The sequence below is a fragment of the Lithobates pipiens genome, unplaced genomic scaffold (assembly GCF_037356315.1).
Source record: "Lithobates pipiens isolate NorthernLeopardFrog02 unplaced genomic scaffold, aLitPip1_a1.2 Scaffold_1, whole genome shotgun sequence".
Classification (NCBI taxonomy): Eukaryota; Metazoa; Chordata; class Amphibia; order Anura; family Ranidae; genus Lithobates; species Lithobates pipiens.
Window position 1 is genome coordinate 20527762 of NW_027507685.1, and position 12441 is coordinate 20540202.

General features: G+C 45.1%; 1 protein-coding gene across 1 annotated transcript in view; it reads right to left on the bottom strand.

Moving 5' to 3' along the window:
- LOC143983624 (uncharacterized) overlaps positions 1–12441 on the bottom strand; it is a 167492-nt gene that overhangs the window by 54143 nt on the left and 100908 nt on the right. The window contains exon 7 of the mRNA XM_077483587.1: positions 2884–3020. Within this exon, the coding sequence (XP_077339713.1) occupies positions 2884–3020 (137 nt within the window). The remainder of the gene's footprint in view (positions 1–2883; positions 3021–12441) is intronic.

The following is a 12441-nucleotide window of genomic DNA, read 5'->3' on the forward strand; positions in this document are numbered from 1 at the left end:
ACTTTAAGTCCACTGACAAAGTCCACTGGGTCTCTTCTGCTACAGAGGGACTTATTCTTCCATACAGACTGCTTCACAGTTCTACAGAGATAGAGTTGTGCTCACCTGTGAATAGTTGATTTGGAGTATCCTACTAATTCCCTTCTCCTATCCAAGTTCTCCAAATAAAACATAATAACGAATACTCTAGACTAGTTATTGGAGACAGCGAGCGGAAGAGTAAAAGTATTCAAGCAGTTCCTGCAGGAGCAGTGCTACAAACGCATAAAGCAAATGCTATGAATTAAGTTCCAGTTCAGTGAGTAAAATAAGTATTTGATCCCCAAGCAAAACATGACTTGGTGGAGAAACTCTTGTTGGGACGCACAGAGGTAAGACATTTCTTGTAGTTTACAGGAAAGGAGAGAAATTGGGACTTTAAATAAACTAATTTATATATACAAATATGTACTTATTCCATTTTTATTTCATATGGCGGGCCTCAATTTCTCTCCTTTCCTGTAACTTATATCAGGGATGAAGGCCTGCCATTTGGCTGTGCCAGGCCACACCCTCTTCAAATGTTTCTTGTAGTTGGTGACCAGGTTTGCACACATTTCAGGTGGGATTTTGATCCACTCTTGTTTACAGCTCTTCTCTAAATCCTTAAGGTTTCTTGGCTGTCTCTTGGCAACTCAAAGTTTCAGCTCCCTCCATCAATTTTCTATAGGATTAAGGTCTGGAGACTGACTAGGCTACTCCATGACCTTAATTTGCTTCTTCTTGAGCCACTCATTTGTTGCCTTGCCGGTATGTTTTGGGTAATTGTCATGTTGAATGACCCATCCATGACCCATCTTCAGGCCTGGTTCTGGTTGAATGAAGAAGGTTCTCATCCAAGATTTTACAATACAAGGCCCAGTCCATTGGCCCCTCAATGCAGCAAAGTCGGCCTGTACCTTTAACAGAGAAACAGCACCCAAGGCATTATGTTTCCACCCCCGTGCTTGGCTGTAGGGATGGTGTTCTTGGAGTCACGGTAAGCATTTTTCTTCCTCCAAACACAGCAAGTCGAGTAAATGCCAAAGAGCTCAATTTTGGTTTCATCTGACCACAGCACTTTCTCCCAATCCTTCTCTGAATCATTTAGATGTTGATTGACATGACTGTACATGTGCCTTCTTGAGGAGGAGGACTCGCCGTGTTTGGAGGAAGAAAAATGCTGACTATGACCCCAAGTACACCATCCCTACAGTTAAGCACGGAGGTGGAAACATTATGCTTTGGGGCTGTTTCTCTGCTAAAGGTACAGACCGACTTTGCAGCTTTGATGGGGCCATGTATTTTAAAATCTTGGATGAGAACCTTCATCCCTCAGCCAGAACACTGAAGATGGGTCATGGATTGGTCTTTCAGCATGACAATGACCCAAAACATACCGCCAAGGCAACAAAAGAGGGGCTCAAGAAGAAGCACATTAAGGTCATGGAGTGGTCTAGCTAGTCTCCAGACTTTAATCCTATAGAAAATTTATAGAGGGAGCTAAAACTTTAAGTTCCCAAGTGACCGCTAAAAAACCTTAAAGTGGTTGTAAACCCAAGAAAAAAAACAAAAAAAAAAACTGCAAGACAAAGACATAAGGAGCTCATTATGAATTACTTACCGGAGATCGAAACCCCCACAACCGTCCTCGTACACTACTATGGAGGTCGACATCGCTCCCAGAGTTACTTCCGGGTATCGCAGGCTCCATCACTGTGATTGACCGGAGCCACGATAACGCCACTTCCGTGCATGCACATGTGAGCCGCCAGTAACAGCACACTCACTGAAGCAACGCAACGTACGTGCCGTTGCTTCAGTGCACATGTGCCGATGACGTCAGTACATGCAAATACAGGGGATATTTCCTAAACCATTCAGGTTTAGGAGATATCCAGGGTAGCTACAGGTAAGCCTTATTATAGGCTTACCTGTAGCAAAACGTGTGTTGTAAGGGGTTAGACCCTTCATTTCTTTGTAAGTGGGCAAACTTAAAAAATCTGCAGGGGATCAAATGATTATTTTCCCCACTGTATGTGCGTAAACATGCATGTTCCCAACCCGCAGGCAATATGTGCTGCGGGGACGGGGACGGGGACTACACTCTCTGCATTTCTTACAGGTACAGCAGCCCCCTTCAAATAAACGTGCCCAAGCAAATGTGCAGGCACAACCCATACAAATGTGAACCACTGTAAGATATTTACCTTTTTTTTGTCAGTTATTCCTAGATGACAGTTAGAGAAATAGGTACAGTAAGTTTCTAGAGGATGTATATTATTTCTTTCAGCATCTAATGAGTAAAGCTAGAATTGATATACACAAAATTATTCAAAAGCAATGCTTGTTAAAGTGGTTGTAAACCCTTACAAACCACTTTGACCCACAGGTAAGCCTAGATTAAGGCTTACCTGTAGGTCCAAGAACCGTATAGGTTTAGGAGTTATTTACCTGAAGACAGCCACCGCTGTCTACGGCGCATGCGCCATAGACAGCGGCTCGCAGGCGCACTGGGCAGGCCGCGGCGATATGCCGCGAGTGTCGACTCCCATGCACATGCGCGGGAGCGACGTGATCGCTGCTCCGGCGAATCACAGTGCCGGAACAGCGAGACCTACCAAGAAGATGGACACTCTGAACTACAGGGGACAGCGGTGACTTCACTGGCTCCTTTGTCAGGTAAGTGACACATAATGGGCTACTATGCGATGCATAGTAGTCCATTATGCTTTACCTTTTCAGGGAATCAAAGAGGAAGTAAACCCATCAGGGTTTACTTCCTCTTTAAAGTCAAGATTGCCATCACAGCTTGCTTTTTCACCGAATAGCATAATATGGGCAGATAACCGCATTTGTGCTTACTGTATATGTACAGCCATCTGTAGGGTCCATTGTGTCCTCCTCTGTAGAGTCCGTTGTGTCCTCCCCCATGCTTGGAGATGATCGAAATGTTGAGTGAGCTTCAGATTTGTTTTTACGTTTTAAATGCTGTCTCATAGCTTAACAAAAAAAAAAAAAGGTTATCCTATATTGAATAAATGTTTCAAAAAGGGCTGCTATCTGCATTAAGGAACCTGATTCTTTAATATTTTACATTTTACAGCATGAAAAACAATAGTGTATGTCAAGCCAAAAATGATTGTATTTGTCTGTGCTGCTGTTGGAGGGTTCCCCCACTTCCTGTCTGATAAAACATTGTCACTGTAATCTGACTGGATGCTTGAAATCCTTTCAATAACATAGTTCCCAACTGACCCCTGTTTGAAGGGACTCTTTAAGGATTAAATAATTTTGTACCTCTTTCCTTCTCAGCCTTCACTCTTTTTGACCTGATTTATTATCCTCTACTAAAAGAATTTACTATTTAAAGTGTAATTGCTGTCAAATTCCAACTAGGGCCAAATCTACTCCCACCCCCATTCTAAGATTATCCCTTTCATGACTAAGGCCGCGTACACACGGGCGGACTGTATGGCCTACTTAGTCCGTCATACAATCCGACGGACAGTCCATCATACTTTCGACTGAACGGACTTGACCACACACGGATAGCCAAACAGTCCGACGAAAGCTTGCGCGATGACGTGTACAGCACGTACGACGGGACTAGAAATAGGAAGTCCAATTCACAGCAATGCAACCTTCCGCCGTGTAAATCCTTTCTGAGCATGCGCCATTCTTAGTCCGTCGAACTAGCCTACTGACGAGCGGATTGTCCGCTGAAACCAAAGTATGACGGACAGAATTTTGAAAAATCCGAAATACTTAGTACGCCAGACTGCACGCTGAAAAAGTCCACTGAAGCCCACACATGAGCGGACTGTCCGCTGAAATGTGTTTCGGCGGACTAAGTAGGCCATACAGTCCGCCCGTGTGTACGCGGCATCAGCCTATTTTTGACATTTGGTGTTTACAAGTTAAAATCCATATTTTTTGCTAGAAAATTACTTGGAACCCCCAAACATTATATATATTTTTTTAGCAGAGACTCTAGAGAATAAAACAGCGATTGTTGCAATATTTTATGTCACACGGTATTTGCACAGCGGTGTTTTAAAACGCAAATTTTTGGGAAAAGGGACACTTTCATGAATTTATTAAAAACAAAACAGTAAAATTTGCATAATGTAAAAGATAATGTTATGCCAAGTAAATAGATACCAAACATGTCACACTTTATAATTGCACGCACTCGTGGAATGACGACAAAATATGGTACAGAGGAGGTCTATTGCTAGAATTATTGCTCTCGCTCTGACGATCGCGGCGATACCTCACATGTGTGATTTGAACACCGTTTACATATGCGAGTGTGACTTCCGTAAGCGTTCTTTGCTGCGCGAGCTCGCTGCGACGGGGGTGCTTTAAAAAATTTTAATGTTTTTTTCTTATTTATTTTTAAATTAACCACTTCAGCCCCGGACCAATAAACACCTTAAGGACCAGAGGTCTTTTTCCAATTTCGCACTGCGCTGCTTTAACTGGTAATTGCGCGGTCATGCAATATTGCACCCAAACGAAATTTGCGTCCTTTTCTTCCCACAAATAGAGCTTTCTTTTGATGGTATTTGATTGCCTCTGCAATTTTTATTTTTTGCGATATAAATGGAAAAAGAGCGAAAATTTTGAAAAAAAATGATATTTTCTTCTTTTTGTTATAAGAAAAATCAAATAAACTAAATTTTAGTCATACATTGAGGGCAAAATTTATTCAGCCACATGTCTTTAGTAAAAAAAATGTCAATAAGCGTATATTTTTTGGTTTGCGCAAAAGTTATAGCGTCTACAAACTAGAGTACATTTTCTGGAATTTACACAGCTTTTAATTTATGACTGCCTATCTCATTTCTTGAGGTGCTAAAATGGCAGGGCAGTACAAACCCCCCCAAATGACCCCATTTTGGAAAGTAGACACCCCAAGGAAACTGCTGATGGGTATGTTGAGCCCATTGAATATTTATTTTTTTGTCCTAAGGGATTGAATAATGACTAAAAAAAAAAAAAAAAAAAAATGTACAAAAAGTTGTCACTAAATGATATATTGCTCACACATGCCATGGTTATATGTGGAATTGCACCCCAAAATATATTCCGCTACTTCTCCCGAGTACGGGGATACCACATGTGTGGGACTTTTTGGGAGTCTAGTCGCGCACGGCATCCCGAAAACCAATCACCACCTTCAGGATTTCTAAGGGTGCAAATTTTTGATTTCACCCCTCACTACCTATCACAGTTTCGAAGGCCATAAAAAGCCAAAATAGCACAAAACCCCCCAAAATGACCCCATTTTGGAAAGTAGACACCCCAAGCTATTTACTGAGAGGCATGTTGAGTCCATGGAATATTTTATATTTTGCCACAAGTTGCGGGAATATTACAAACTTTTTTTTTTTTGCACAAAGTTGTCACTAAATGATATATTGCTCACACATGCTATGGGCATATGTGAAATGACACCCCAAAATACATTCTGCTGCTTCTCCTGAGTACAGGGATACCACATGTGTGGGACTTTTTGGGAGCCTAGCCGCGTACGGGACCCCGAAATCCAAGCACCGCCTTCAGGATTTCTAAGGGCATAATTTTTTTATTTTACTCCTCACTACCTATCACTACCTATCACAGTTTTGACGGCCATAAAATGCCAAGATGGCACAAAACCCCCCCAAATGACCCCATTTTGGAAAGTAGACACCCCAAGGAAACTGCTGATGGTTATGTTGAGCCCATTGAATATTTATTTTTTTTGTCCTAAGGGATTGAATAATGACTAAAAAAAAAAAAAAATGTACAAAAAGTTGTCACTAAATGATATATTGCTCACACATGCCATGGTTATATGTGGAATTGCACCCCAAAATATATTCCGCTACTTCTCCCGAGTACGGGGATACCACATGTGTGGGACTTTTTGGGAGTCTAGTCGCGTACGGCACCCCGAAAACCAATCACCACCTTCAGGATTTCTAAGGGTGCAAAGGCCATAAAATGCCAAAATAGCACAAAACCCCCCCAAATTACCCCATTTTGGAAAGTAGACACCCCAAGCTATTTACTGAGAGTCATGTTGTCTGAACGAAAAAAAAAGAGATTGATCGGTGGGTATGCCCACCATTAGATACCTCCCTTCATCCACCCACTTCTAATGATGGACATACATGCACCATTTATATATGCCGAAGCATGGGGGTATCCTCCCGCAAAAAAGTTATGCCGCGTACATACGTTCAAACTTTTCCATGGGCAAGCCCCCTGTCGGAATTTTGACCGTATGTACGCGGCATTAGGAGCAAAATCGCTCCTCCACCCCTTATGCCCCCATGCTTCCGCATATATGCTCTTTTTTAACTGTGGTGGTGAAATCACCTCCTACAGCACTGGAGTCACGGCTTTATGTATCGTGGGAGCAAACGCTGTTGCTGTCAAGATAAATAAATCTGCGCTGCAGCTGAATGGCGTACCTGCTAAGCAAATTATGGTTAAAGTTAAAACAAAGTAACATCCCAGTAAAACCTTACCATACCATACCTGCAAAGCAATTGCCAAAAAAAACAGTAAAAAATAAAACATTTTTTAACACAACCTGTGCCTAATATATATATATGCCGAAGCATGGGGGCATCCTCCCGCAAAAAAGTTATGCTGCGTACATACGTTCAAACTTTTCCACGGGCAAGCCCTCCGTCGGAATTTTGACCGTATGTACGCGGCATTAGGAGCAAAATCGCTCCTCCACCCCTTATGCCCCCATGCTTCGGCATATATGCTCTTTTTTAACTGTGGTGGTGAAATCACCTCCTACAGCACTGGAGTCGCGGCTTTATGTATCGTGGGAGCAAACGCTGTTGCTGTCAAGATAAATAAATCCACGCTGCAGCTGAATGGCGTACCTGAAAACATGAAAAATGGTTAACAATAACACAGTAAACAGTAAAGTATAAAAAATTAGAGAGAAGAGAGAGAGAGAGAGAGAGAGAGAGAGAGAGAGAGAGAGAGAACAATAAAACGACAACTATTTTTGGTTTTTATATTTTATATATTTTTTGTTTTTTTTATTTTACTTTTTTTTTTCTTTTTTTTTTTTATACACTTTTTTTTGAACTGTAAACTGTAACTGTAACGGTTCGGGTCTCTCAAAATGTGATGGCATCTTGGGAGACTCTGTGTTAGTGTGCCTAGGCTGTGAAATGCTGTACCCTACGATAATACTTCACTAGTTCATGGTAGCGTTCAAAACACTCACCCTGACAAAGACCAGGATTGCCAGGACAGCGTGGACAATAAGAATGGGTGTCACGCCTATATCCGCGCTTGCTACAGACACGACATCTTTTTTGGGGGGCTCGTTGGGTAGGGGTACTCGGGAGGACATAAGAATAATGCCTCTCATGCAGCCGGCTCACTGCATTTGGTTGGGAATGGTGAGGTACAGGACCCTCTGGATACAGAAGTTCTGTGACAACCTCTCTTTGGAAGAAAAGAAAGGTTAATGTTCCGCCTGAAGTTTTGTATAGCACAAAAGCATTCAGCAAAGCCAATTGAAATAAGTAAGCAGACACTTTTTTGTACCAGCGTCTGGTCTTACGGGAAGTTAGATACGGCGCCAACATCTGGTCATTGAGGTCCACCCCTCCCATATTTTTGTTATATTCGTGGACACAGAGGGGTTTCTCCACAATACCAGTCGCCGTAGAAATTTGGACCGTCGTGTCTGCATGAAGGGAGGTAAGAACGAAAACATTCTTATTATGCCTCCACTTCATAGCGAGCAAATTATTACACCGATAGCAGGCTCTCTCCCCCAGCCTAAGACGGGAATCTACAAGCCGCTGGGGAAAGCCCCGGCGATTAGGTCGCACGGTGCCACATGCTCCAATCTGATTATCAAGTAAATGACTAAACAGTGGCACGCTGGTGTAATAGTTGTCCACGTACAAGTGGTACCCCTTTCCGAATAAGGGTGACACCAATTTCCACACTATCTTGCCAGCGCTTCCTATGTAATCAGGGCAGTTCTCCGGCTCTACGTAACTATCTTTACCCTCATAAACCATAAAGCTCCATGCATAGCCTGTGGCCCTGTCACAGCACTTATAGAGCTTGACCCCGTATCTGGTACGCTTGTTGGGAATGTACTGTTTGAATGACAAGCGACCAGTAAACTTAACCAGGGACTCATCAACGCAGACAACTTTTTGGGGAGTAAACAAGTCTGCAAAACGTTGGTTGAAGTGGTTTATGAGGGGCCGAATTTTGTAGAGCCGATCGTATTCAGGGTCTCCACGTGGACGACAAAGTTCATTGTCACTGAAGTGCAAGAACCGCAAGATCTGCTCGTATCGTTTCCTGGACATGGAGTTAGAGAACACGGGCATGTGGTCAGCCGGATGCGTGGACCAATAAGCCCGCATCCGCATGAATTTATGTGTGCCCATGTTGAGGGAAAGGCCCAGAAACGTCTTAAATTCGGAAACCGTAACTGGTTTCCAATCTCTGGCAAGAGACGGCAACTGGGGATTAGCGGCGATGCGTTGACCAGCATATAAATTGGTTTGGTCCACAATAGATCTATAGAGATCTTCCGTGAGATACAGAGAATAAAAATCGAGTGGCGTAAAATCATCTGTATCCACCTGAATACCGGGTTGGGCAGTGAATAGGGGAAGTACGGGTTCTGCAGAAGTGGTGGGCACCCAATTAGGATAGGCGAATTCTGCAGGAAGGGCACTATGGGTACGACGGGCCTGTCTTTGTCTTCTTCTTGGTGGCAGCGGGACACTACTTGTGCTTGCCACCTCGTCAGCTTGAACTGCACTTATGGGACTCGCCACGTCACCACGTGATACTGCAGTGCTGGATGTACGTCCAGGGTGTACTAGGCCGCTGGTGCTTGCCAGTTCACCAAAAGGATGAGCGGCGCTAGTACTGGCTCTATACTCCATACGAGGGACTTGCGGTTCCTGCACCTCAACAACATCAGAAAATCGGGGTCGGGTACGCCTGACAATAGCAGGGACCTCTTCTTCGTCGTCAGAGCTATCTGACATGGAGGCGCTGTCCTCTACAGGTTCGTATTCTGAGCCTGAATCTGACAGATCAGTGTCTTCCTCTTCACTATCTGTCATGCTCAGAAACGTGTAGGCCTCTTCACTAGTGTACCTTCGCTTTGCCATTTTGGGCTCTAAATTTAGGGGTACAGTAGTGAGACTCACAGGTAAAAAAGCACCTAGCCTGTCAGCGACTGTATAAAACGCTACAAAAAAAAACTGTTAGCGATCGCAGGGATCAGGCCTGACTCTGCGAACGCTGCAGTTATGTGTGTTGTGTTTTGTAAGTGACAGTGATCGATCGATACTGCACTTGGGTGGGCTGGGCTGGGCTGGGCAGAGGGGCAAAACGCAGGTGCTAGCAGGTATCTGGATTGATCCTGCTAACAATGCGTTTTTTTAGAACCCTAAATTGCTGGGCACGCTAGTATAGATCTGATCAGATCAGATATTGATCTGTTCGGATACTATACCACTAAGGGAGGTGTATGCTTTGCGCGTGGGTGTTAGCGGTGCTGGCACTAACCTAGCACTGCCTGGGGCGACGCAGACCCTTTCTGACCCTAAAACCAAATTTATATCACCCGCCGGGTGATCAGGGGATTAAACCTTTATTAGGTAATAAATGGCGGGTGCCCTGATGCTATAAAAAGCAAACTACCTAATCAGCGTCACCCGTAACACTTATACGGTGATCACTGGTGAAAGGGTTAACTAAGGGCAATCAGGGGTTAAAACCTTTATTGGGTATTTATATGGGGGTACCTGAAGCTTTATAAAAACCTGACGGGGAACCTAAATAACTAAATAACTAACTGGCTAACCAGCGTCACCAGTGACACTTATGCAGCGATCGCTGGTGAAAGGGTTAACTCTAGGGGCAATCAAAGGGTTAAAACCTTTATTAGGTTATATATCGGGGTACCTAACGGTATAAAAACCTGGCGTTGAACCTAAAAAAAAACTAGCTTCCTAGCGGGACCAGTGACACTATTGCAGCGATCAGAAAAACGATCGCTTAGTGACACTGGTAAAAGAGGGTGAAAGGGTTAACTGGGAGGGCAATCAAGGGGTTAAACCTTTATTAGGGGGGGGGTAGGGGGCTACCCTGGACCTAAAGGGGCCTAACACTAGCTGCCCTGACACTTTTTACAGTCACAACTGACACTAAATGTAGTGATCAATAAATAAATGAACACTGCATTAGTGACACTGTGACTGGGGGGGGGCGGGGGGCCGATCGGGGGGGTGATCGGGGGGTGACTGGGGTGAAATGTGTGCCTGTGTGTACCTATGTGTCAGTGGACTGTTGGTGCACTTACTTGGACGTCTTCACTCCTCGCTGTCCGGTTCAAAAAGACCGCCACGAGGAGTGTGACATCACTTCCTCCTCCTGTGTTTACATTTTCACAGGGGAGGAAGTTCGTCACTGGCCAGGAGCGATCGAGAGGGGATGGCCAGAAACCAACGGCCATCCCCTCATCGCGGATCGCTCCGGCACCGAAAGGGACCGCCGTATCTAGCGGGAGGGGGTCCGATCGGACCCCCCACCCGCTAGAAGGCATTCACGTACATCTACGTGATTGTGCCTGCCTGTGCCATTGTGTTGACGTACATTGGCAATACGGCGGTCCTGAAGTGGTTAATAAATAGTTTTTTTAAAAAAAATAAAAAATGTGATCACTTTTATTGCTGTCACAAGGAATGTAAACATCCCTTGTGACACTAATAGATGGTGACAGGTACTCTTTATGGAGGGATATTCATTTTGGATACAAAAAACACACTAGGGCTTATTTTCAGGGGATGTATTATTTATTTACGGTATGTACAATAATCTTTATTTATTAAAATACTGTACATATGTCATCCTGATACTCTTAAAGTGGTTGTAACCAGGGCTCGAGTCCTGCGGGAACGCGTGGGAATGGCGTCCCTGCACTATTTTCACAGCGGGAACGCCGTTCCCTTTGCAGGACTAGAGGTGCCTGAATGAGATGTATGCAGAGTAGCGCAGGAAGCGTTTGGCTGTAGTAAGTTCTCCCTCACTTCACACAGCGCTGTTCGCTCCCCGGCGGCCCCCCCTCTCTTCTCGTCTATGGTCTATCCCAGATGATGTCACTAGCCAATGGGGATAGACGAGAAGAGAGGAGGGGCAGCCGGGGAGCGAATAGCGCTGTTTAAAGTGAGGGAGAACTTACTACAGCCAAACGCTTCCTATGCTACTCTGCATACTGCCTAGTAAGATGACGCTGTGCCCAATAATGTGCCCCCTGGTGTGCTATGTGCCCCATGCCCTAATGTGCCCCCCTGCCCTGGTTTCCTATGTGCCCCATGCCGTAATGTGCCCCCTGCCCTGATGTCCTATGTGCACCACTATGTGCCCTGATGTGCCCCATGCTGTAATGTGCCCCCTGCCCCGATGTCCTGTGTGCCCCACTGTGCCCCATTATGTGCCCCATGCCGTAATGTGCCCCCTGCCCTGATGTCCTATGTGCCCCACTGTGCCCCATAATGTACCCTGATGTGCCCCATGCCCTGATGTGCCATGTGCCCTGATGTGCCATGTGCCCCATAATGTGCCCTGATGTGCCATAATGTGCCCCATAATGTGCCCTGATGTGCCCTGATGTGCCATAATGTGTCCTGATGTGCTATGTGACCCATAATATGCCCTGATGTCCCCCCATGTGCCAATGTTTCCCCATGCCCTGATGTGCCATGTGGCCCGATGTGCCCAGCACCCTTATGTGCTAAGTGCCCTGATGTGCTATGTGCCCCATAATGTGCCAACGTTTCCCCCATACCCTGATGTGCCATGTGGCCTGATGTGTCCCATGCCCTGATGTGCCCCATGCCCTTATGTGCTATGTGCCCTGATGTGCTATGTGCCCCATAATGGGGAGTTCCCATACTTTTTTCCCTAGGACTTGACCCCTGATTGTAACCCTGGGGAAAAAAAAAGAAAATTCTGATCCTTTAAAGCATGATAGACCACACAGTGCTTGTGCTGTGTCATTTACCACTCTTTATGTTCTAAGACAGTGGCTCTCACCTCTGTCCTCAAGTACCCCAACAGGCCATGTTTTGGGAATTTCTCTTATGCCACGTACACATGAGCGGATTTTCCATCAGAAAAATCTGGGATAATTTTTCCAACGGAATTCCGCTCAAGCTTAGCTTGTATACACATGGTCACACAAAAGTTCGCTGAACTTTCGACTGTCAAGAATGCGGTGACTTTTGTACCCCCTTACCATTTCAAACGGGGGGGCGGGATCTGGGGGTCCCCTTGTTAAAGGGGGCTTCCAGATTCTCATAAGCCCCCTGCCCGCAGACCCCCACAACCACCGCTCAGGGTTGTGGGGAT